The following is a 27,927-nucleotide window of genomic DNA, read 5'->3' on the forward strand; positions in this document are numbered from 1 at the left end:
GGGTCAACTCTCTAGTAACCATATCTGTGCTTTGGGACTCAGGCCTTAGCACCAGCTGACTGATGGGGTAGGGAGATCTCTGACCCAGATAGATATTCTTGAAGTGTGTATGGAGAGCCAGAGCAACAAGAAATTAGCTGGGCTGAGTTACTTGAGCAATAATCTAGATGACCTACCAGCTCAAGACACTGAGATGCCACTCAGCCCCAGCGCCTTGCCCTCTCATCACTTCTCTGACTCATGAGTGATCATAAGTTTCTCTGTTTGCTTGGCAGGTTCAGAGTCCATTTCTGATGTTTACCAATAAATGACTTAAATACAGATAGGCTGATACTGATTCTAACCTGATAAAGCCATCTCTCTATAGCCCACCACACCCCTCAACCCCCAAAAACACCCTGAGAAAACTAGTGAAAGCCTCCTCCCCTGAACTCAGACTTTTTTTTTTAATGGACAGTCGACACACAATGTTAATTTCAAGTCTGCAATATAGTGATTTGACAATTAAGCTTGGCTGGTGAGTCAATAAATTCAGATTTCTAATCTCACAACATATTCTTTTCAAGGAAGTATGCAAGCACAGATTTCTGCTTACAGGGCTCACTTCTCTATGATTTCATCATGCTCACTATCTCCAGAGTGGATGAATAATTATCTTGGCCTGAGTAAGGTTGAAAAAAGGGAAGACAACTTTGCCACCACAGCAAAATACATAATTTTTCCCCGGAGTGGTGGCCCCAGGTTTTAATCAAACATCTGCTTTGGCTTTTCAGCAGGTACAACTGAAGGAAGGACTGTAATACCTATCTCATCTTCAAAAATAATCAATTCCTCACTTTTCACCCCAGTCACTGACCTAATAATTTTCAGAACATCCTCCAAAATCCAATCTAAGTTTTCTTCTCAATCTATCCAACTAATATTGTTGGCTGTTAATCTAATATTTTATAAGAGGAACAAGGAAGTTTTAGTCTTCCTGGATGAAGGTGAGATGGGAATAAAGTATGCCCACAACAGGTATGAACACAGGACAATGCAAAAGAAAATCAAAAAGAGATGGGGTGAGGAGGCATGGGCTCAATGGGTGAGAAGAAAGCAGAAAAGTAACAAAGTCTGTGGCAATGTGCATCCAAGTGACCTCATCCTGCCCTTTCTCTACCACAGCACATAAGGACTCATCACACTTCAGGCATTTGTTTACCCCACCTCCAAGATCTAAGTTCTGACAGAGAAAGAAATGTTGTAGGCTTCACCGTCTCCCCAAAGCCCAGCCCAGTGCCTAGCAATGAGATGTTCTTACTAAGCATTTTTGGATCCATGAATGTATGAATCGATGAATGCAAGATCTAGTGAACAGAATCAGCAAGGAGATAGAGAAATATACACTATGTTTTGTACTGTAACCTAAATAAGAAATTCAAAATGTAAATGAAGATATATGTGTATAAATATTCACACAGCCACACATTAAGAAAAATGCCCAGAAAGGTGAGGGCAACCCAATGTTCCAAAACCAATGCTCAGATATTCTGAAACCAATGCTTTTCTCCAGATGCTGGTTAAGACTTCACAGAAAAAAAACTTGCATAAATCTAGTGCATGTGACTGACAATTAAAAATGACACACACCTCCGATGGATAAACAAAAACATATCCTTCCAAGAATAAATGACATCTGTGCAGATCGCTCTGAAGAACACTGAGCAGCCCTAGAGCAACTTATAGAAGAGACCACTTGCTGGTCTATCAGGGCGAGTCAGTGTGGGGAAGTCAGCTGAGGCAGAGGTGAGGTGGAATCTGACAATGATCATACCATGACCAAAGACTATTACAGAAAACAGCATGAAACAGAACTTAGGTGATCATTTCCTACTAGTGACTCTACTTACAGGAAAATACCCAACATTAGAATTCTATAATGCACAGCCTTCAAAGTAAACAGCTGGTAGCAATAGTTTCATTTTTCTAGTGCTCAGCAATGTAACAAAGTATTCACTTTTGTAAGCAACAGAATTGGCATAGAGCAAGGAAAACTAAATGTTCAATTTTACACATCTTTAGATTTCACTATGTATAATGAAGTATGTTCCTTGAGTAGATCCTAAAGTGGCTAAGCAGCACACTAGGTAAAGTGGGCCCTACCTACTTACCTCATCCTGCATCTCACTCCTGTGACCAAAATCATTTCAAACTATGGCAGCTCTATAAAATTAACAGTTCTTGTATTTCTCTTTGTCATTCCTCCCTTCACTTCCCAAATTACAGGATAATGCCTTGAAACTAAAGGCAATTCTGATAATTTAGTTCATATTTTTTCCTGTCATGCCTAAAACATGCCCAGTTACTCTACTGGCACATGAGGTGACATATTATGTTACAGGGGACATATAAACTGGAGACTAGAAAGAAACATAGAAGTGAAATCATTAAGAAGTGTAATGCATTTAAGATTCTATTTATAGTTAATCAGGAAAGACATTCAACTATTAGTCAACATCAGTCTAATGGTTATGCCTAACAGCATATAAAAACTTCTGGCTAAATGCTCATGCCAAGTCCACTGTGAAATGCAATTTTAAAATTTCAAACAGCTATACCTTGAACTATTCAAAATCAATTCTTTTCTTAAAAAATGAAGGTGTATTTTACATAGACTAAAATTAACCCTTTTCTAGGGTATAGTTTTAACCATACAATCATGTAATGACCACCATAATTAAAATATAGAACTAGATCCTTTCCCAAGATGCCCCCATACCTCTTTGTAGTCCATGGTTTTCCCCCCATCCCCTGCCAACCACCGATCTGTTTTCTGTTCTATAATCTTTGCCTTTTCCAGAATGTCACATAAGTGAAACTAGATAGCATATAGTCTTTTGACTTGGTTTCTTTTACTTAGCATAATAACGTATTTGAGATTAATCGATATTGTTGGAGGTATCAGCATTTTGTCCCGTGGTGTTAAGTACATAGTATCCTACAACATGAATATTCCAAAGTTCCTTTATCCATCTACCAGCTGAAAGATACCTCGGTTGTTTCCATTTTTTGGCAATTAAAAATAAAGCCACCAAAAACGTTTGTGTACAGGCTTTTGTGTGAAGATAGTTTCATTTCATTTGGGTAAATAACTTAGGAGTGGGACTGCTTTATATCTATTTTTGCAAGGTTGCTTTGCAGCTACTGTTTTTAAAGTTTCTTCAGTATATTCAGAAGAGTTTGCTATTAAAATAAATCCCTCTTTAAATCATTTTACAAAGTGGCAATAATTTAATTGTTTTAGAAGTCTGGATTTTTCTATGTGGGAGTTGCTTAAAATAGAGATTCACTTACACTGGTGGAAATTCAAACTCTTTACTCACACTGTAACTTTTTAAACTATGCATATCCTTGAAAAAAAAACACATACACCCTAACCTACAATTCAGATGTTTTATTCCATATTCTTCCTAGTGTTAGCCATGGGAAAATGAGGAAAAAAGAGGAGAGGGCAATAACATTTATCCCTTCCAAATGACACTGTATATACCTCATCTCATTTAATCCTCACCATCAGCTGAGGTAAATGCCGTGTGCACTGTACTGGCAAGAACACTGGGCTCACAGAAGACAAGCAATTTATACGGAGCCAACAGTTAGTCGGTGACACACGGACACAAGCTCAGGTATGTCTGCCCCAAAAGCCCGAGCTCTTTACTGTATCTTGGGACCATAAGCTCCTAAAAACACTAATGCTAAGTTTATGTAATGTTCAGGGCCATGTGTAAGTAGGAATTTCCCAAGTGCTTTTAGAAGGCCATGATGACTCTTCCACATGCTATCTATCATACATGAAAAATGGTAAGCTTTTTATTATGAGTAGTCCTGAAGGTATGACTATATTATAGTCATAAACATATCCTTTAAGGAACACGTTTTCATCCTACACCTTACAGGGTAAGACAACTCTGTGGTTAACCTATTTTGGTAGTGATCTCTGATAATCATAAGCAACTCTAACATAAAATAGGAAATCTGTTTGGCTCACTTTCACATACGAAAGGCACACAATCTGAACAGGTTTCTACGGAAACCATGTTATTCTTCCAATGATGACTATCACTTTAGTCCACCCATTGGTAGGATACAATTTCCTCTGAAACATTCTGACTTTATTTGAAGTTCTTTCTATTTATTCACTGACCTAGATGTCAGGAATTGACATCGTAACTCTGGCAGTTGAAGTAATAGCCGTGAGACTGGGAACAAATAAACATGTTCCTCTAGTTTGTAGATCTAGGGAAAGACATGTTAAACTTATCTTCCTCTCATGCCCCTCCCCAAAACCTCAGTTAATATCACAGATGAATTAAGTTGACAATTTGAAATTCCCTCAAATCTCCATTATATACTTAAATTATATACTTAACCCTGGTTAAGTTCAGGTAGGAACATCCCAGATGAATTAGTCCAGTAGGATGTGAAGGTCACTGCACCTACTTTAATTTTACAGCTACCAACCTAACAAGCACCTGCAGGCCTCAAGTTCACAGTCTAAACATCCTCAACAACTAAAGGCTGAAAGGTTTATTATCAAGTTTGATAGACCAAGTACCTACCTTAGAAAGAATGCTGTGCTTTAGAAAAAGAATGCAGACTGCCTTATCAAAAAGAAGATAACTCAAGGATTAAAATAAATTTGGCTTTAGTGAAATTGTGAACCTTTTGTCATTTGAGTGGGTTGTGTATATACTAATATACACATGGCCTCCCTGTGCATTCAAACCACTAAACATTCCCGCAAGTGTGCTCAATTTCTCTGACAAATTTTTATAAAAATGCTGGCCATGAAACTGGACTGGTTTCCACTCCACCAGAAAACTGGAGACTTTCTCTCCTAAGCTGACTGAGTTTCCTTAGTTAGAAGGGGTAGGAGTGACATAAAAATTCTTTTCAGTGGGCAGCCCGGGTGGCTCAGCGGTTTAGTGCCACCTTGGGTCCAGGGCCTAATACTGGAGACCCGGGATCAAGTCCCACGTCAGGCTCCCTGCACGGAGCCTGCTTCTCCCTCTGCCTGTGTCTCTGCCTCTCTCTCTCTGTCTCTCATGAATAAATAAATAAAATCTTTAAAAAAAAGTTAAAAAAAAATTCTTTTCAGTGTAATAAGAAGAAACAATCACTAACCCAGGCAGGGAAAACGATGATTCAATAACAAAAGAAGTATTCATCAATGAAGACTATTTACTTAATAAAGCCACAAGAAAAAAAAAAAAGCCACAAGAGCCTTCAGGTACACAGTCTACCTAATAGATATATATCCCAAAACTATTGTTTCCCAAGCCTGATCAATCATAAATACCTGGGAAGCTTCTAAAAATACAATTTCCCAGAGAGAAGGCTAAAATGAACCCCATGGTATTGGACTAGAATCGAAGTCTCCATGGACAAATATAGATGTGCTTATGCCTAGGCTAGAATGCATATTTAGCATCCTAGCTTTCTCTGTTAAGAAGATATAGAATCAAGGACAGTACAGAAGCAACAAGCACACCTAGAGGCCAGATCTTGGGTTTCTAAATACCATTCTCTATTAAAAAGAACCAGGACTCCTTGGAGTAGTTAATTCCAGGGCTGGAGTAAAGGAAAAACAAGTTGAGGCTGGAACATCTAATAGTGCCAGAAAGTAGGAAATGGTTAAAAATCAAAAGAATAGTCATGTGTTGAAGGAACACAGGAGCTAATGTGAATGATCTCCCAATGGCTAAAGCTAACACAATTTGGGCAACTAAATAATGATAGCATTTGACTACAACCTACAGAATAAAATACTCATGAATCTACATTGACATAAGTTAATAAATAAGCAGGGAGAAGAAGGGGCAGCTTTCTCTTAAAGAGGAATCCCAATTAATATCACTATTAGACCCCCACAGTAATAACTGTGGCATGCAATGGATGTTAAAAATAGAGGGCAAAAGTTTGAGGAGAAACAGGTTGTATATATATTCTCAAAGTCTCTCCTAGGATATATATTCATTACAAAAGGAAAAAAAGTTTACAGTGAAGAAACCTGGCAGATACCATCTTAAGCAAATTAAAGAAACTTCACCAGTAATAAAACATATTACCATTAGGGAACTCCCAATAGGACATCATGTCTGTGGTATTCTAGCCAAGAATACATGACCTCCATCTAATTAGGAGACAATATCAGAGAAACTCAAATTGAGGGAAATTCTACAAAATATCTGACCAGTACTCATCGAAAGGGTTAAAGCCACAAAAGACAACAACAGACTGAGAAATTGTTACTGGCAGACTACAGTGACTTTTCCAAATGCAAGTTTGGGATTTTGGATTTGATCCTGAAACAGAAAAGGACTTTAGTGGAAAAAAAATACGAATAAAGTCTATAGTGGGTTTTTTAATGATTTGAGAGAGAAACCAAGTGAGAGCAGTGGACATCAGGGGCAGAAGCAGAGAGAGAGAGAAATCCCCAAGCAGGCTTCCTGCTGAGCACGGGGCCAGATGGGGGCTCAATTCCAGGACCCTGAGATTATGACCTGCGCTGAAATTAGAAGTCAGATGCTCAACCAGCTAAGTCAGCCCCTGTAGTTTAGTTTTAAAAACAAAAAAATTCCGGACGCCTGGGTGGCTCAGTGGTTGAGTGTCTGCCTTCAGCTCAGGGTGTGATTCCAGGGTCCAGGGATCGAGTTCCACATCAGGATCCTTGCATGGAGCCTACTCCTCCCTCTGCCTATGTCTCTGCCTCTCTCTCATGAATAAATAAATAAAATCTTAAAAAAAAATTCCTAGGCTCCACTATATCCTTTATTGTCTAAGAAATCTATTTTGTTTTGTTTTTCCTTTTGGTGTGTATTTGAAGTTCAGAAGAGGTTCCAGGGGTTGGTCAAGCTTGGGAATCACTGTCCTTGGCTGCCACTAGAATCAATGAGGAGCTCTGAGGAACCTCTGATGATTAGGCCACTGACTCTAGATTATAAGAACAAGTACTTTTTAAAGCTCCAAGAGACCCCAAAATGGCAGTTTATCAAGCTGCGTCTGAGGCACGACGTGATCAATGCCTAGTTCCCTCTTGAAAATACCTTGCTGCATGGGGTTGTGAACAGAACCGAAGGGTGTACTTCCTATTCCTCTCCTGTCTCACTTCCCCTAAAGGAATTATTTTTCTAATAAGTTCTGAATATCAGTCTATAATAGTTATGACTTCATGCTTTGTAAGAATATAAAAGATGACAGATGATTTTTATAATCTTAACTACTGCCCCTTGACCTCTAATTTACCATAGCCTCTCTATTTGCAGTTCAAGTGGAGTTCAGAGAAGTCTCAGAGAATGCAATAAAACTCTAGAGATTACACAGCTCTCTCTTCCTGTTTTCCTGGGATTCACCATAGGAGAATTTCTGAAGAAGGTCTTTTCTACATAGACACAGCTAGGAGTAAAAGAGTATGACACCAAGGGCACACAAAGTTCTAAACATGATTTTATCACAGAGTTAAAATGGTACTCTAATAAAATAAGATGAGCATATTACTACTTCCACCCTTTCATAAATACCTTCCCTAAGTACCTTAGGTTAAAGCAAAGAGAGCTCAAATAATGATTTTAGATTATGTAACGGATTTCAAAGAAGGGACAAATTAAAAAAATATATTTCTAGAAAGAGTGAAAAATAACCAATAAAAATTATTTTCCCTTTCAATTAGATAAAAAATGTGTAACACAAAAATTATCTACTCTAGAATTTTTTCTACAATTTTTTTCTTCAAATGGGTTGATTTTGAGTATTTAATACCTAAATTGTGAGTGTAAAACATTATATAAAAAGATAAGTGTTTTTTCCAAGAGAGGTAAGATTTTTATTTAGATCCTTTCAGACAGTTGTGTCCAAGTCCTTTAGACTAGCCCATGATGGGATTATGACTTATTTTTCCTATGTACATTTCCTGACCAGCATCTGGATCAAATCAGCAATACTGGGATTATCCTAATAAACGAGGTGAAACAGTTGAGCTAACTGAGAGGATGTAATCCACAAAATTCCTGAGGTCATCTGTGTCTTCAGGATTAAAGAGGCAAATGAGTTGTGAAAAGCAAAGATTCTAGGAGAATTTATTCCCCCCAAAACTGCCTACCTAGTAACACCACCACATTTCTGTGAGGAAATAAAATTCAGTGCAACTAGTATTTAGGTTTATGAACACTCTCCATGCTGGATTAGAGGAAAATGTTTGGTTTTAGACCCATTCACCCAGTGCTATTCTAGGATTTTGGGCAGCAGGAAGTAATGAAAAAATGTGCTACGGGTAAGGGGACTGAAGGGAGGCTTCTCCATCCTCCACCAAATATTTCCTAACTCAGTGTAAAACACTGCCCCAAGCCACATGCCCAGCCTACCAGGTGACTTGCTATCTTCTACCACCGGTGTAGTTTACAGTAAATCTTGCTATCAATAACACACATAAAATTCTCTCCCACAACAATAAGCTTTTTGGATTCAACCACACTAGGCCCATGTCCTCTGACAGAGCACAGAGGGACAAGGATGGAGAAGCAGTGCTCTCTTGCTTCCTGGAGTTCCCTGCAGCTGGTGAGGACATGAAGACAGAGATCCAGTTCACACTTCTACCTCATGAGCACGTCTCACAGCCCTCTGTGCATGGGATTCTCAACTCTAATAAAAATGGCCAGATGCCACCTGGAGTCTCCACAGAAAGGCTTGATTCTAGAAGCATTTCCTAGGATTACAAATTTGGCTGAGAACTCCTGTAGTACATGCTGCCCTAATTTAAAAATGCAGTCAAGGTAGTTTAAAATAAGTGATGGAAAACAAGGCCAGCAGATTATTCTGGAACTTCAAGGTATTTAAATATGAAATAATTTGGCCATTTCCTTACCAACTAAAGGAATTATCCTCATCTATTTAAAAATTATGGAAAATATTTTTCCAATTCCTAATTTCTAACAAAGCACAAAAGTCTTCTGGTTTTTTAAAATCATGAGATTTATACATTTATGTTCCAAACCCACAAAATCATCTCCTTAAGATAGAGACATTCACCAGGGCAGTATATGAAAAGTAAGGAGTGTCAGGGTCACTGAGGGCCTGGACCCCTGAAAACTAGGTTTTTCCCTCTCCCTCTTGCCACACACACACACACACACACACACACACACCCAAGTTACAAAGTCTAACTCTTACATCATCAGTACAGCTTATTAAGCAGATATCAAATCTAGTGTCCCAAACAGGAGCCATTCAGAAAATCAAAGTATCTCTTGGGGCAGGGAGGTGATTCATGGGACTTAAATGTTCTAACATTAATATAAAAGGAACTGTTAATAAAATGCAATCTAATCAAATACCTGTTAACCTCTCTCTAGAAAACACCAGTAGTAGGAAGCATAAGAACTTTGTCCCAAGATAGGTGGTTTGTGTGTGTTAGTACTATTCACTAAAAGAATTTTTTAAATATTTCATAAAGATTCAGCTATGTTCACTATTGTCCCCTCTGACCTCAACAAATATGCATGAATCCATATATACATATACACCATACTATTAAAAAGGAAATTGCAGAAGTAAATTGCTTCTCTCACTATACTTGACTTCCATTCACATGCAAACAATGTTCAGTTCCATTAGTTCCTAAGAACCCTGAACAAGTACACTTTCATTAAGAACTCCAAAAAGCAAAAAAAGCACACAAACATGGTAATATTTTTAAAGGTAACAAAAATTTATATAACTTTAAAATCAACCTGATTATGAACCACAGATTTTAGAAATTATGTTTTTTTTTTACTCGTTTTCATAAACACATACATCCTTAATTTTCTAAGAAATACCTTTCTTTAGTTAATAGTAAAAACCTCAGATTATTTTTAAAGGAAAAGGTTTCACAGGGTTAAATTATATTGTCCTTAATTTACCTGATTTTATTTCCTTAATGCTGACTTCTAGAACTTACATTTATATATGATTTATTTTGGATCTTGTCTAGATTTAAAAAAAAAAAAAAAGAACTCAATTGCATTTTCCCCACATGTCAAGCTTACAATATTTTTTTGTTTCCAGTCATAGGAGAGGGAAATACTGCAATCACTCTTTTGTACTATGTATCAGAATAAAATGCGAGTTTCAAAATACTAGTTTAGTTGTCAAAAAATTTTGGCTAGGACAATAAAAACCATAAAACTTTTAAATGCTTTTTATTCAACTACTGCACTTACCTGCAAAGAATGTGAAACCATGTATGTTTAATCTGAAGCCTAGTTTTAAAAAATTCTGTTTAAAGCAGCAACCACATTTTTTTCTAGGCAGAAAGTTATTTGTTAAATAATAAACAGAAAAAAGTAGAAAGATGATGTAGCATGACTGAGGGAGAGCAGGTACCAAATATTTCAGCTAAATGTAATATTAAATTTAATAAAATCCAGTAGGGTGCTACATTTTCCAAAGAAAAGGCATTAACCCTCTTCTCTCAGTACTACCCAGATTGAGCAAGCAAGCGAAGGGAACAGGACATCAGTGCATGTAACTCACCAGGATGCCAGCAGGGGCCTTTCCATGGTAAACACCTCCAGTTTTACTTAATGAGCCTTCATGAACCTTCTCCTCCTCCTCCTCATCTTTACTATCTTCTAAATAAAACATCTTAAAACTGAGCTAGCTCATCAAGCATTGTTTTTTTTCCAGAGAAAAAGCTACAGTTCTAAATTATCAAAACGGAAAGCCACTCTGCTGACAAACTGAATGCAAACTGTTTGCCACACAGTAATATGGTTAAAACCGAAAGGAAATGGTTCTTTAAAAAAAAAAAAAAAAAGCAATACATAAACGACTTTACCAATAAGATTTGCTCAAAACACCTCTCAACCCCTTCTCTCTGAAGGAGATAAGGAGGGGAATGGGACAGGCTGTGCCATATGTTTACACTGATAGGTACCAAGACCTGCCCAATCACATGACGGTCACCGCAGCTTCCATCACACAGGACAGGGATTGAGTTAATGATTCTCTAAATCAATCACATCCTCATTTTTAGAAATAAAAACAACTATATATAAAGAGAAGTAATCTTATAAAAATTAATCATTTGAGGGAAAATAGTATATATGTATTTTGTAAGTATCAACAAGCTTCCCAAAGACAGCAGGTTATATATGCTCTACAGAACTCAGTAACAACTTTTTGCCCTATTGGCATGACTCAAAATATTTTCACAATTCCAGATGGAAGATAGTAATGCTCAGCCCTGTAAATAATGAAAAAGTTTAATAATAAATTATGTTAATATATTAATTATATTTTTTACATAATAACCGAACGATTTAACTTTAAGAGTATGACACTGCAACACTATAAAATGCAAACATTCCTGGTATTTTCTATTTCTCCATAAATCAACATCTAGTAACTTCAAGTGAACTTTTCTAAAACTCGAAAACATACTTAATACATATGGACAAAATATATTGTTTTTAATTAAAAACATACTATTTTCTTCAATACAGTGTGGTTATATCTGCAATGTGGCTAGAACCAACTGAGATGTGCTGTAAGCATAAAATACAATAAAAATGAAGTGTGAAATAATTTCCTAATTTTTTTTAATTTCCTAATTTTTTATATATACATGTTAAAATAACTTTTTGATATAGAGTTAAATAAGATATATTCTTTAAATTAAATTATCCTTGTTTTTTTTTCTTTTTACTTTATGTAATTTAAAATTATGTATATGACTCCTATTATATATCTATTGGACAAAGATTGCCCAGAGACAATCTTGAGAACAAGGAGAGAAAAAGGACATTCAGCCAGAGTTCTACTAATGAAGAAATGAAGATAAAAGGATTTCTCATCATGCCATAAAAGTACCAAATTAATTCATCAACAATATACTAGCTGAGCCTCATATATTTAATGATGTTCAAATTATTAAACTTTTTCTTCTGCTGGTAATCACAAAAAGACAGTATTTCCAAATGTTTGATCAAGTAAAGGGAGGCTGATAATGTATACTACAGCAATATACCACCAAGATACACAGAAGAGTATTAAATGGCTGAATTAAAAACAAAATTCACCAATATGAGAAATAGCAAAAATATATCTTTCATTCAGTATGTTACACTGCCCGGTGCCCAGCCTACCCAACACTAATGTGAGCCTGGAGTACATGTAAGTGCCCATGGGTGCTTGTAGCCTAACTCAGTATACATCAGTTAACACAAATTCTTCCCTTTAAAAGAGAAGTGATTTTTTTTAAAAATCTAAATATCATATAACATTTAACAAGTTAAACCTTTCCTTCCATGTCTGGATCCCAAGCATCAGATGGTAGTAAGAAAAAAACTGGTATTGGGGTGCTGCCAATGGGAAAATAATGAAAGGAGAAATAAGACATCAGGGAGAAGGGGAAGTAAAAGAGAATGAGAAAGAAGATTAAAGAGAAACTACAGGGATCCCTGGGTGGCACAGTGGTTTGGCGCCTGTCTTTGGCCCGGGGCGCGATCCTGGAGACCCGGGATCGAATCCCACGTCGGGCTCCCGGAGCGTGGAGCCTGCTTCTCCCTCTGCCTGTGTCTCTGCCTCTCTCTCTCTCTCTCTGTGACTGTCAAAAATAAATAAAAATTAAAAAAAAAAATAAAAAGAAACTACATAACTACATAAGATGAGGAAGGAGCAAAAAAAAAAAAGAGGAAATAAAATCGGAAGAGATGAGAAAATACATAGGTGGAATAATAGAAACTGTTAAGAAGAAGGGTATATGTGGGATAAAGAAACAGGCAAAAAGGAAAAACAAAAACTTTATCCATTTTAAAAGTGAGTCAACTAAGGGGCGCCTGGATGGCTCAGGTGGCTGAGTGTCCCACTCTTGGTTTCAGCTCAGGTCATGATCTCAAGGTGTTGTCAAACCCTGCATCAGGCTCTGCACTCAGCACAGAGTCTGCTTGAGATTCTTTCCCCACTCCCTCTCCTTCCCCATACCCCAACTCCTGTGCTCTCTCTCTCTCAAATAATTTTTTTTTTAAAGTGAGTAATTGAGGCCCAGCAAGACATCAGGCAGTTAGGCCAAGGTCACCCACCTAGACCCAAGTTCTGGTTCAGTACTTTCTCCCATGATGCCAGGTTACAACCAGAAGAGAAAGTGCTGAACAAAGGAGAATGAAGTTCCACCAGAAGGAAAGACAGAGGGATAACAAGAGAAGAAAGTCAAGAGCCAGAGGTTGGTGGGTATGAACGCTCCTCAAGCAAACTTCACCTCAAAGGTTTCTTACACAACAACCAGGCCCTAGGCCAATCACTTCAGTTTCCTGCTAGTTTTGGTATTGTTTCACTGTTTGGACTGATGACTCACAGAATGTTCTGACTGCAAGTGAGCACACACCATGGACCCGGACAGGGTGAGTTCATCTTCCAAACACTGACTCTGCAAGAGGCACCCACCTCCAGTTTTCCCCTGTGGTGACCTATGGATCACCTGACTCCCAACTAGTAGTACCCAACATTCTAGTTCTGGCCCATCATTTGAGTGGCGGCACTTGTTGGACTTGGTCAATGAAAGTTAAAACTACAACCAACAGTTCCTAACATCTATATGATTTTTCAAAGAAAAACACTACTGTACTGCCAATTTTTTTCTCGAAAGCAAAGATAAATGGTTGACTATCAAGTGAGACTGCTTTTTACTTTTACACAGCGTCTTTAATAACCTTTAAAAAATGCGTAGAAATTGGAAGTTTTTCCTAGACTTCAATCTTTCCAGAAAAAGTCTAGCTTAAGGAAATAGAAACAAAGCTATAATGCTAATCAGGAGAGTCAGACTCTTTTCTTAGACTCCACAGATAATAATGATGCTAGTAAAATACACACTTTTTTTTTAAACTACTAATCCCCAAAGTATATGAGACCAGGTATTAAAAGGCTTTTTAAGAAAACATAAGGATTTACTTAAAACTTCCTAATCTGAAACCTGCTTATCACAGGTTGAGCTAAATTGGTTCAATATAAGTACTTATCCCACAAGTTATATTCAGACTTTAATTCAAAAAGTGAAAAATAATCTACACCCTCCAGTGGTCAGACTGTGGAAGAGCAATTTATTTCTACTGAATTAACCAATGAAGAGATAAGAACACTAAAAAGTTCAGATAGATTAGTAGAAAATCATGATGAAAATATTTTTTAAAGCCTCAGTTACAATGAATTCATAATCTGTACCATAATTGTTTTACAGTAAAGGAATTAACTCAAGTACATTTCTATATTTTCAAGGGCACTCATGACAAAGAGACCCACATACAAAGGACCACATCCACCTGAAAGAGTTCCTTGAGCCAGATGGCTCTCTTATCATATATACCAATGCTGCTTCTATATCTGATTAAGTACTTACAGACCAAGAATTCAACAATAATCTCTTGATATGTAGTTTCCTGGGGAAAGTGTAAAAATTCTAGCATATATAAAATCATATAAATAAATAATAATAAATATGCTAGAACCTCAAGAGGTAAGTGTCTAAAAGGACATAACCAATTGACATTCCATATACGTAACTATCACAGACAATGAGAACCTACTCAAGTTTTACAGCTGCTAGATGGAGAAGTCAGGATATAATAAACCAAGGCCTGACTCCTGAGCCTTTGCTTTTAACTGTATCGCTGACATGTAATTTAGAATTTGCTTGCTATCATTTAGTAAGCTTAAAGAAAATAGCACCCAAGCAACTGGGACTATCATTTTAATAAGGAATCATCATAGGCACTGCTGAGAAAAGTCATCCTGGTAGGACAAACAGGTGAGAGTATAAATTATCTATAGCCTTAAATGCCCCCCCCCAACAGAATCTGGCAACCCTGTCATAGGCTCTCTTCCAATTTCTGTTTCTTTTTCAAACCTGCAAGTTTCTCAACTTTACTATACCCACATCACCCTTCCCTCCCCATCAGAATATGCAGCATTTCATACTCTAGTATGCAGGTTTATTTATGTTCTTCAGGAAATGAATAGCAAAATGGCTAAAATACATTGCTATGACAATAACTTAAGGAATTTGCTTTTATGAGAATTAAGAAACATCTATCCTACTTCTAATTCTCTTACCAGATTTTAATCAAATGCCTATATTTAAAGTAAAACAAAAATAATCAGAACTCTTAGATTGTCTTTCAGAAATCAATTCTGCCTACTTGAATCTAAAAGTCCCCTAAAATGCTTAAGAAAAAAAATACAGCATGGGCACCCAGATTTATATATGACAATAGTTATATTTCACACATAACAACAAATGCAATTCTAAGATGGCAGGATTAGTTGCATTTGGTAAAGCCTTAAGTCAGCTTTGCTACTCTTAGAGGTTAAATGCTAGTAATGTCTAAAATTTAACCTTGCAATGCCAGGACACTAGAGGATCCAAGAAAGCAAAGAAGCATCTGAGAGCAGCAACTTTAAAAGAAAGATTTTCCTCTTTTAATGACATAGTACCACTGAAACAGAGACAGCATGTAACATTTTATAACTATCCCCCCAGTCCCATGCAACAAACTTCATAAAACTCTCTGAGGAATAGGTATTTAGTTTGTGTAAAAATCATTAGTCTTGGCAACAAACTAATTCTACTCAAGCTTTTTATATATATCTTTTAATCACAAAACTTCTGGATGTAAAAAGAAATAAAGCAAACAAAGGTAATCTAAGCTAAATGTTCATGAGAAATTGTATGGCAAGCCAGTATTTATACTGAAACCATAGAAGAAAACACAATACGAGCAGTCTAGTACTAGTTATCTAGTATTTAACTCTGAGTCATACTCTAGAGCTAGTCCTTTGCATATATTATCTTTGATCTACACTTCTGTGAAAGATTTGCTTTTATCCCTGTGTGTTTGCAAATGAAGAAATAGAATCAGAGAGATTACGTGATATAGTCAAGGTTATTAGCTAGTTTTTTAGCAGTGCCAGAGCCAGGTTCAAACTCTAATCCACTTATTTCCAAATTTCAAGATGTCTTCTATAGTATTTTCTAGGACTTAATATTAGGTTGGAACACCGATTTAATGAGCTAGGTATTTTAAAAATCTCAAATACAAATGAATCTAAAAGAATAAAATATTTAGGAATAAAATTAATCATAATCAAAGAGATAAAAACTTGCATATTTAAAATTACAAAACATGGGATCCCTGGGTAGCACAGGGGTTAAGCGCCTGCCTTGAACCCAGGGCGTTTTCCTGGAGTCCGGGGCTTGAATCCCACATCAGACTCCCTGCCTGTGTCTCCCTCTGCCTGTGTCTCTGCCTCTCTCTCTCTCTCTCTCTCTCTCTCTCTCTCTCTCTCTCTCTGTCTCTCATGATTAAATAAATAAAAATCTTAAAAAAAATTACAAAACATTGCTCAAAGAAATTTAAAAGGACCTAAGTGACATCATGTTCGTGGCACGAAGACTTAGTATTCTTAAAATGTCAATACCACTCAAATCTGCAATCTAGATTCAACACAATCCCTATCAAAACTTCAAAAGACTTTTTTGCAGAAATATAAAGCGAATCCCCAAACTGATATGGAATTATAAGGGACCGAAAACAATCTTGAAAAGGAAGAACAAAGTTACTGATTTTAGCACTTACTATAAAGCTACAGTAATCAAAATAGTGTGGTACTGGCACACAGATAAGATATACAGACCAATAGAGTAGAACTCAGTCCAGAAATAAACCCAAACATCCATAGCTGGCCAATGACTTTTTTTTTTTTTGCCAATGACATTTTTAAAATATTTTATTTATTTTGAGAGAGAGCGAGTGACCACATGTATGAGCAGGGGGAAGGACAGAGGCAGAGAATCCCAAACAGATTCCACACTGGGCACAGAGACCAATTCCAGACTCAATCTTATGACCCCTGAGATCACGATCCAAGCCAAAATGAAAGAGTCAGATGCTCAGCCAACTGAGCCACCAAGTGCCTGACAGCCAATGATTTTTGACAAGGGTGCCAAGTCCATTCAATGCGGTGTCTCTTTAATGTATGGTACCAAGAATGGGATTTCCACATACAAAGGAATGAAGTTGGAACCCTATCTCACATCACATAGAAAAATTAACTCAAAATGGACCAATGTCCTAAAATAAGGGCTAAAAACACACAAATTTTACAAGGCAACATGGAGTAAATATTCATGATTTTTGATTTGGCAAATGATTCTTAGATATGACATCAAAAGCATGAATAACAACAGAAAAACATAGATAAACTGGATTCCATCAAAATTTAAAACTTTTTTTTTGTATCAAAGGACATTATCAAGGAAGTGAAAAGACAAACTACATCATGGGAGAAAAATATCTGCAAATCCCGTATCTAAATAAGCATTTAATATCTAGAATATATAAAGAATTTTTATCAAGACCATAAAGACAATCCAATTAAAATATACGCAGAAGGCCTACGAAGCTCTCCAAAGAAGACATACAAATGGTCAATAAGTACATGAAAAGATGCTCAACATCATTAATCATTAAGGAAATGCAAATCAAAACCATAGTGAAATATCACTTTGTATCCACTAGGATGGCTATAAAAATAAAACAAGAAAATAAGTGTTGCTGAAGATGTAGAAAAACTGAAATCCTTGTGCAACTGAAATCTGATGGGACTGTGAAATGGTGGTCATTGGGGAAAGTAATTTGGCAGTCCTTAAAAAGCTAAAGCTAGGGATCCCTGGGTGGCTCAGTGGTTTGGCACCTACCTTTAGCCCAGGGAGTGATCCTAGAGTCCCAGGATCGAGTCCCACGTTGGGCTCCTTGCATGGAGCCTGCTTCTCCCTCTGCCTCGTCTCTCTCTCTCTCTGTCTCTCATGAATAAATGAATAAAATCTTAAAAAAAAAAAAAAAGCTAAAGCTGGAGTTACCATATGATCCAGCAATTCGACTAGATACATATCCCAAGTTACTGAAAACAAGGACTTGTAAACCAATATTCACAGCAGCATTAGTCACAATAGCTAAAAGGTGGAACCCAAAATAAGCTCTCAAATATACCCTCTTTAGAGAAAATGTACACATCATTAGTAAATGTGTATATCCATGTAATTGTGAGTCTAATTTTGGGGTTTGAGAGCTGCTGGAACGTCTCAATGGCTGGTATGGAGAACCCAAGTAAAGAACCCCTGATTCTAATTCAAGCTGTTGTTTGAAAGACAAGAACATGCAGGAACTGAAAAATTAAATTGCTTCCCAGCTGAATTAGATAAAACATTCTCAATCTTTGTAATTTGAAGCCTTGCATCATGTAACAACCCTTAAAATGGAACAGTATAGAATATATGGAAATACATGCCATTCATTCCTTCAGGAGGGATGGTGCCGTGGAAATATTCATTTAACACATATTTTTCCAGTGTCTACTATATATGTCAGGCACCAGTCAGTACTGCCTTTATCCCTAGACAAAAGGAGTTCCTGCACCTGCACTTTGCATGGCCCTCCATACCACAAACCCCAAATAAAAAGCATTTATTTTATTACTTATTATTTTCATATTTTCAAATCTCTAGGCAAGGGTTTTTTTGTTGTTTTTTACAATCTACCTCATGGAGCAGGAGGGAAGCACAAGCCAAACTGCTCCTACACTTGCCCCTCAAACCTCCCCAGCCTACATGTGCTAGTGCTCAGGCTGTGACAGGACAGGGCAATGCTGCGAAACAGCCAATGGTGGGAATGTTGGCCAGGCCAGGGACGTGACTGGATTCATAGCTTTTAATAGTTAGACCAAGGTTTCTCAACCTTGGCATAGGCACACTGAAGTCAGATCATTTTTTCTAGGGTGTGAAGGGGCACACTATTCCTGATCTCCAACCACTAGATGCCAGTAGCACTCTCCCCAGTTGTGCCAAGCAAAAAATGTCTTCGGTCATTGCTTTTTTTTTTTTTTAAAGAGTTTTGTTTATTTATTCATGAGAGAGAGAGAGAGAGAGGAGAGAGAGAGAGAGGCAGAGACACAGGCAGAAGGAGAAGCAGGCTCCATACAGGGAGCCTGATGTGGGACTTGATCCCGGGTCTCCAGGATCAGGCCGTGGGCTGAAGGCGGCGCTAAACTGCTGAGCCACCTGGGCTGCCCATAGCTTGGGCTTTTAGACAGATTGAGTTTTAAATTACATTTCTACTACTTACAATATCCCCAGTACTTATCCTTTCTTTGAGCTTCAGCTCAATTGGAGCTTCTTATGAACCCTCCATAGAGCTAAAGTCACTAAACCCACCATGCCGGACTGTTTTCAGGATTCAGTGAGGTAGCACCTGGAAACTACTAGGGCTTAATAAATATTAGTCCTTTCTTTTCATTAAAAAGCAATGTACTAAATATCTTCAAGACGTCTGCCACACAGGTGCCTACAGATAGATGACCGACCGTTAGACTAGAATCCCTGCCACTGAGATGTCTGCTCACTATTTACTGAGGGACACAGGAAATAAATGACTTTTGATCTAACTCCCACTTCAATCAACAGCTCTTTTTTTTCTTTGTCTTAGCTTTCCATACCATTTTCCCATTACCTAAGGTCTATCCAACTGAGGCCCATCCTTCAGCATGTTTGTTCAAATAATATAATTCAGATTCCATCCCCAAATGGCCAAAATAAGACTAACATGGGTCAAAAGAATCCAAGGAGTGTAGGAAATGGTCTTAAGAACTATTAGATCCAGGGATCCCTGGGTGGCACAGCGGTTTGGCGCCTGCCTTTGGCCCAGGGCGCGATCCTGGAGACCCGGGATTGAATCCCACGTCGGGCTCCCGGTGCATGGAGCCTGCTTCTCCCTCTGCCTGTGTCTCTGCCTCTCTCTCTCTCTCTCTCTCTCTCTATCATAAATAAATAAATAAAATAAAAAATAAAAAAATTTAAAGAACTATTAGATCCAGCGACTCCCAGATCTACTATACACTTGGTCCAAATCAGATCAGTCTCCCTAAGTCATCTTCCTCAGTGTATTTCCTTCTTTCAAATTCTGGTGTAAAACTGTTTAATCACATTTACATTCTGTCTAACTCTATTTAACATGAAGGCTGTCTTTTAAACACTTCTAAAGGCTATAATAGATTGATCCTATTGATATGCCACTGTCCAATATGTTATTAGGACTCTTCTTTTTCTGAAAGATCCTCAAATTAAATTTAGGTACTACACAGGATAAAAATCACTATCATTACTATATGGTCACAACTCTTAAACAACAAAGAAGTGATTATTATTCATCTCTCTGACATGCATGATCCACCAGATGCTGCTCTGAAAGATTTCTGGCTATTCTGAAAAACCTAACATATCTTAAGGAATAAAGACCTTCCACCACTTAGCATAAAATATTTCAAGACTGAAAGCAAATTATAAAGAAAAGGGTGTTCCAAAATGTTTTAAGAATGACAGCGTCAAAAAAAAAAAAAAAAGACAGCATCATTGAAATGTGTATATCACACTAAAGTGGGCAATGTACATTTATTTGATTGCATAAATTTTTAGTCACATTCCTTCATAGTTATATTTTTTATAGGAGTATCAACAGTTTCTTTATTATTCATTTATAATGGAATGCAAAACTGAAGAACCTGTATCAGATCTTATGGGTAAACTTTCAACTTCATAATGTTTAATCTTTTATTTAAACAACAGTGTTTTTCATCGTGAATAATATCCATCAACTGTCATCATCTGTCACCTCCATCTCAATAGGAACTGCGAGGATCCAGGAAAGAAATGACTATTTGCTCACACTCCAGGACAGTTCTGTATGTATTTATCACATATCACATATCCCAGAACAACAGAACCACATCCATTTCTCCCCTCCCTACCACACACAGACCAACCACATCATTTGTTTTTACAGAGACCTTGCCAGAGGTACCAGCTTCTCTAAATTGCCTAAGAAACTCAAAGCAAATGTTACCTTTTGCATGAGAGATACCAGATTCAACACTTGGTGAATATGTAGACTTCATCTTTGGAGATTATATTTTTCTAATCTTAAATGAAATTCAAAGGGATATTAGTGAGGTCAAAGCTATAGCAATCTCCTATGGGACATCATCAGAACACCAAGCCATTTCTTTATAACCCTTCAGGGTACCATGATGAAATCAAGACAGTGCTACAATTCTAGTTAAAAGTGACTTCTACTGGGGAGCCCGGGTGGCTCAGCAGTTTAGCGTTGCCTTCGGCCCTGGAGACCTGGGATCGAGTCCCATGTCAGGCTCCCTGCATGGAACCTGCTTCTCCCTCTGCCTGGGTCTATGCCTCTCTCTCTGTCTCTCATGAATAAATTAAAAAAGAAAAAAAAGTGACTTCTACTGCAGAAACAGTTTGACCAACCTCACACACTGCATCAACCGTCTTTCAGTGACTCCTGTAGGTGAAGAGAAAGATCTTCCCTGATTACTGGTAGCATAGTAATAAAAAACAAACAAGGTAGGGGGGAGTGTCCATTCATTAGCTTCCTTAACTGATAAGAATTCCTCACCTCCAGTAACACATACTCATTTTTTAACACCTGCAGTGTCTCTTCCATTTAACTCTCAAGAATGCAGAATCCCCCTCCTTGTTTCCCAGAGAAGTGTATTTTAGATCAGGAAGCACAAAATCACCACTTCTCCACTCTTCTCTTGGAAATGCCTGGGATCTCTGTCTCAATTACACAAAACACGGTGACCATGAGGCCAAGAAGCAGGGGTGTGAATTCCTGTGTAGCCTGCAGAAATCCTGCTCCCAATTCCAGGCATCCCATACTGGTATCTGCAGAGGCTCCTGGGGAAACTGGTAGAGGCTGTGGAGATGATTAAGTCTTACACTAGAAGCCAATTAAAATACAGCTTTCAAATTTCAGCTTTATTGTACACAGCTACTACTGGGACCCTAGTAGAATTTTCAGAATTGTTAGGAGGGGGACCCCCCTCTCTCAGCCTGGGAGGACATCTGGGTGGATAAAGGGAGAAGCTGTGGAGACAGCAGCCATTGCCAACTGCACCGCTACTGTGAAAGCCACCCATCACTCTAATTTGAGCTGTGTCCTAGTTTTACGTAGCTTTACAAAACAAACGCCAGGTAAGGCTGCTTGGCTGTATTATCACAAGCTGACTTGCACACTGAGCTACTGCAACAAGAGAGGACTTCCAAGAGCAACAGCAACTTAGTGAAGCAACATTTGGAATGGGGGAAAATAAAGCTTGTTTCAACTCACTGACCTGTTTAAAAGCAGGGTCTAATGTGTTAGGCACTATTCTACTCTGAGCTTAGATCAAGCAGTGAACCTGGCTGATGAGGTGCCGGCTCTCACAGCACTTAGATTCTGATAGAGGAAGAGAGACAAGAAATAAAAATAAAATTCCAGACTGGGCTAACTATTATAAAGGAAATTAAAGAGAGTGATGCTGCTAGAAAGTAAGGGAGGAAGGGCTACTTTAGGTAAAAGGATTGAGGAGCCAAAACCAAGAAAATGTAGGACAGAATTTTTAAAAACAAAGTCAAACCAGAAAGGCTCAATCTGAAAAAGAAAGAATGTAATTAACACAGAAGACAGAGCATGAGAACCCAGCTGATCATGTTCACATACCTATGTCATGATATATTTAGGATTTACTTTCTCACAAGACACTGCTATAGTCATGCTGCCAACCTTCAAAGTTACTTTAGAAACAAAGGGGAGAAAACGAGGTACCTCAGATACTAAGTGATTAAACATTCAGGAAACCAGCAGAAAATTAACAGAATGAATCTGAACAGAAATCTCCAATTGTAATCTAAAAATTACTTCCTGAGGGAATCCCTGGGTGGCTCAGCAGTTTAGCGCCTGCCTTTGGCCCAGGGCACAATCCTGGAGTCCCGGGATCGAGTCCCACGTCGGGCTCCTAGCATGGAGCCTGCTTATTCCTCTGCCTGTGTCTCTGCCCCTCCCTCCCTCCCTCCCTCCCTCCCTCTCTCTCTCTCTCTCTCATAAATAAATTAATTAATTAATTAATTAATTAAATCTTTAAAAATAAAATAAAATAAAAATTACTTCCTGGGAGTTGCTTTCTGATCTTCTGCGAAGACAGATGTGGCTAAAAGAGTTTTTAATAATATTACGATAACTAGACATTCTGTTAAACACAAAGGATGGCATATACTTGATCTTCATTCCCTCTTAAAACTCACCATTCGGGGGCACCTGGGTGGCTCAGTGGTTAAGCATCTGCCTTTGGCTCAGGTCATGATCCCAGGGTCCTGGGATCAAGTCCCACATCAGGCTTGCTTCTCCCTCTGCCCATGTCTCTGCCTTTCTCTGTGTCTCATGAATAAATAAATACATAAAATCTCTAAAAACAAAACAAAACCCACCATTCAAAGTTGAACTGTGATCCCAAAAAACACTAAGTTGAAGTTCCAACCCTCCCTACATCAGAATGTGATCTTTTGGAAACAGGATCATTGTGGAGGTAGTCATGTTAAAATGAGATCATCTGGGCAAGCCCTAAACCAATATCCCTAAACCACTATGACTGGCTTTCTTAGAAAATGAGGAAACTTGGACCAAAAGACAGACAGACACATATAGAATGCCATGTGACCATGAAGGTAGAAATCAGCATACTGTATCCACAAAGAAATGACAGAAATTACCAGCTAGCCACCAGAAGTTAGGAGAGAGGCATGAACAGATTCTCCCTACAGGCTTCAGAAGGAACTAACCCTGCTGACACTTTGATTTCAGACTTCCAGCCTCCAAAACTGAGACAACAAATCTTTCCGTTGTTTAAAAACCAGGTTTGTGGTACTTTTTTGCAATTTATTTACTAACATAATAGTTAAGAAATATAAAAGGAGTAATCCACAAGCACAAAGAGAATGTTTAGAGAAAATGAAAGAGGTTGTCAAGTTTCTGAAAGACCAAACACGGGAGAAAAAAAAAAGGATCAGAAAGCAAGGCAGTGCTCAAAACCAGAGCCCACACTGGTGGAGGCATGCCAAAAACAATCAAACAAACAAAAAACATTACAAGACAATTTCCCCAGAGTCAAAAACATGATTTTCCAAGTTGAAAGTTTCTACCAAGTGATCAGCACCAGGGTGGAGAGGTACCTGCACTGCAGTGGGCTCTACAAAGGCAGTCATGACAGAAAAATGCTACTAGACAATGTTAAAGGCTCCGCAGTTTCTTTATGCGCAAAGGACTCAAGAAATCACCACGTGGGCATGGCTCTACAAAGCAGGATGCACATCACACTCTCAATCAGAGTGCCCCAATGCCAGCTACCTCCCAAACTTTTCTGAGGACATACAGCTGCAGATGCTTCTGCTTGTGGGGGTGAAGTCTCACCAGATCTAAGAAGCACCTGTATATTCTGAGTGTTTTTCTGTCCTTCTGATCTACAGAGACTGATAACATACTGCCCTCTAGCCGGGTTTGAGTGTACAAAAGCAAGGCCAAGACTGTGGGTTCACCGTGAAGCCAGGTGTGGAAGGCACTTCCTAGGTGTCCTAGCCACTCCCTCCCTGTAAAGGGTACAGGAACCAAGCTGCAAATCACAAATAAAGGCACTTCACCAAAAGATGAGTAAAAGGAAAGAATTTAAAAAGAGATAAAACTGCTTAAAAAAAAAACTGGAAGGGAAAGGGTAGAAAGAAACAGAAATTAAAAAGCTTGGGATTTCTCAACAGTAAACAAATCCAAATTCTAAAAACTATTTCCATTTTAGCATTCCATAGCCTACCAATTAAGTATGAGGCTAGAATAAATTTTGAGACAGGTAAGGTCTCAGAATTGACCTCCTGTGAACCCCTTCTCAAAAAGCTACAGGACGGGATCCCTGGGTGGCGCAGCGGTTTGGCGCCTGCCTTTGGCCCAGGGCGCGATCCTGGAGACCCAGGATCGAATCCCACGTCGGGCTCCCGGTGCATGGAGCCTGCTTCTCCCTCTGCCTGTGTCTCCGCCTCTCTCTCTCTCTGTGACTATCATAAATAAATAAAAATTAAAAAAAAGAAGAAAAGCATTATGTTAAAAAAAAAAAAAGCTACAGGAGGATGTGCCCATCAGAATGAGGAAGCAGGCTGACGGAGAATTATCTAGGAAAGAAGACCAACAAAGGTGAGAAACTAACAGGATGCAGGTGAGGTGTTCACTGCTCAGAGTCCTGTAGTTCAGTCAGAAACTGGGGACCTGGGCAGCCCAGATGGCCCAGGGGTTTAGCGCCGCCTTCACCCCAGGGCCTGATCCCAGAGACCCGGGATCGAGTCCCACGTCAGGCTCCCTGCATGGAGCCTGCTTCTCCCTCTGCCTGTGTCTCTGCCCCCCCCCCCCTCAGTCTCTAATGAATGAATAAAAATCTTTAAAAAAAAAAAAAAAAAGGAAAGAAAAGAAACTGGGGACCTGAATTTGTGATTAATCCCAACAAAACAATGAACTCCAGCGAAAACAAAACTTTGAACTGGTGTAGAAATAAAATCACTGACGGGCTTAGTTTTAAACAGTGCTTGGCCATGAAAACATACATAGCTACCATTGAGAAATTAAATTATTAATTACGATTACATGGGAAGGGTAAAAGGAAGAGTGTGTAAGAAGGGTTATGTAAGAGATGAATCCTCATCTAACACAGTCGGAAATCCACAGAGAATGTCTAAAACTGAAAAACCAAGCTACAGTAGTTTAGGCACATATGCATAGAATTAAATCCCACAAGAAACAGGTAAAAGAGTTGAAAGAAGCTGCTTCTAGGAAGTAGTAATCAGCAGTGGTATTCTTCACTATATATATCTCTAAGTACTATCTGAATTTTATACGAATTTTTAGACATAAAAGATGAAAAAAACTAAAAGATGAATAGAACTATCATGTGATGCAGTCCTATAATAAAGAAACATATGTATAAGGAATAAAAACTACTAGAGAAATGAAAAAACAAACACCAAGTAAATATGAGCACTGTGGGGTTTTGTTTTCAATTAGGAAAAGCTCTTTTCTAGCTCTCCACATCAGCACTGAGCTTTAGATACGTCTCATTACGACAAAACAAATGAACAAGAAAATTTAAATATATAAAGTTCTTATTAAGTTATCTAGTTCATTCACCTGGGAATGGCAAATGTCCTAACAAGAAAGCCATTTTCTTTCTGTGTCAAAGATATTAGCAAAAGATTTAGCCAACATCGATAAGGATGACAGATTTAAAAAAATTATCCACCATTAACAATACAGGCTTATTAGTATTTTTCAAATAGCAGAGAATAAAATACCATGTAGTTTTAAAACCTAAGGAAACTTTAATGATAACCAGTTATTAAAGTTTATAGAAAAATGTTAAAGACTTTATGAACTAGTCAGCAAAAGTTTTTTGTTTTTTTTGTTTTGTTTTGTTTTTTAGTTAAGCACTCATCTGTAGTGTATATACTAGGTATACAGAACAGCTCTGCCTTCTAGATACATAGAAAAGGCTCCACTTACAGGCACAGACAACAAAATTCACAGAGTAAGAGATGAAATGATGGCAAAAATCACTAGGCTTAAATTTACAGACATGTAGTGCATTAGGCTTAGATACAAAATTGCTAACATAAAAATAAGTTTTCCATTTTGATCGATAGAGATAAAAGTTCTGGGTCAAGAAAATTTTAAGCAAGCACAAACATTTTCAACTAGACATCATATCCTTTTTTAAAAAAAGATTTATTTGAGAGAAATAGAGCGCTCGAGTGGGGTGAGAGGCAGAGAGAGAAGCAGACTTCCTGCTGAGCAGGGAGCCCCATGCAGGGCTCAAACCTAGGACTCCAGGATCATGACCTGAGCTGAGGGCAGCTGCTTAACTGACTGAGCCACCCAGGCGCCCCTAAACATCATATCCTCATGCTAAAAACATTAGCACAGAAGCTCACACCAAGATACTTCCTTTGACTCACTCTCAATCACTCATGCAGTACTCCCTTGTCTATCCCCCCTACCTGGTTTTATAAAATTCTGCTTGATATAGAGGTAGACCCACTTAATTCTCCTGCAAGACTATAAGGTACTTCAAAGCAAGAAGGATGTACTATTCACCTTTCTTCCTTTTGCCCCTGTGCCTCTCAAAACTGGCGCATCTTGTCTAGTGAGAAATCCTAGCCTGCCACCCTGCCTCTGGACCTCTAGGTGGCTTATGGCTCTGGTTTTTTTTTTTTTTAATTTTTATTTATTTATTTATGATAGTCACAGAGAGAGAGAGAGAGAGAGAGAGAGAGAGGCAGAGATACAGGCAGAGGGAGAAGCAGGCTCCATGCACCGGGAGCCCGACGTGGGATTCGATCCGGGGTCTCCAGGATCACGCCCTGGGCCAAAGGCAGGCGCCAAACCGCTGCGCCACCCAGGGATCCCATGGCTCTGGTTTAATACACAACCTCATCTAATCCTCAGAATAAGGCCATCAGTAGATATTGTTATCTACGTCTTACAGAGGAGACAACTGAGTAAGCTATATGCCAAGCACAAAATCACGAATTTGGGAATTCCTAAGGGCCCATGAATGTATTTCTGTTTAATGAGAAGTTATTCTGTATTGAAGAGTTAATACCCAATCATTGATTTATTCAATTACAGTGAGTAAAACACCATTAAAATTCCATCAGAGCGAATTCTATCTGTAGATAGTTACCTAGTCAAATGATATACTGAAGAAAGTGCCAATTTATAAAAAACAAATCTGTTCAAAAATGCAAACTCAGATACTCAACAATATTAGGGGTTTCAGCTGGCTACCCACAATGTGATGGGACAAGTGTTCCTACATGGAGTAATAGGCTAGAAGCTCTGTCCAGCTCTGAAATGCTGTAACTCAGGGCTCCTATGCATAATCCAGTCCCACATAAAGCAAGGGTTATGGAGTTTACTTCTTGTATAAAAAATAGTCAAAATT

The 27,927-nt window shown here is 38.2% G+C and overlaps 1 protein-coding gene across 5 annotated transcripts in view; it reads right to left on the reverse strand.

The window, feature by feature from the left end:
- LPIN2 (lipin 2) overlaps positions 1–27,927 on the reverse strand; it is a 101,758-nt gene that overhangs the window by 46,836 nt on the left and 26,995 nt on the right. Inside the window, exon 2 of one of the 5 annotated variants that reach the window (XM_055323756.1) lies at positions 17,765–17,891. The exons of 3 other annotated variants lie outside the window; for them this stretch is intronic. Coding sequence is in view for 1 of the 2 variants with exons in the window: in XM_055323752.1 (XP_055179727.1) it covers positions 10,549–10,659 (111 nt within the window). In the remaining variant the exon portion in view is untranslated. Of the gene's footprint in view, positions 1–10,548; positions 10,751–17,764; positions 17,892–27,927 lie in introns of those variants that run through there. One more of the 5 variants, XM_055323752.1, reaches the window with a different exon arrangement.

The sequence above is a fragment of the Nyctereutes procyonoides genome, unplaced genomic scaffold, assembly GCF_905146905.1.
Source record: "Nyctereutes procyonoides isolate TBG_1078 unplaced genomic scaffold, NYPRO_anot_genome, whole genome shotgun sequence".
Taxonomy (NCBI): domain Eukaryota; kingdom Metazoa; phylum Chordata; class Mammalia; order Carnivora; family Canidae; genus Nyctereutes; species Nyctereutes procyonoides.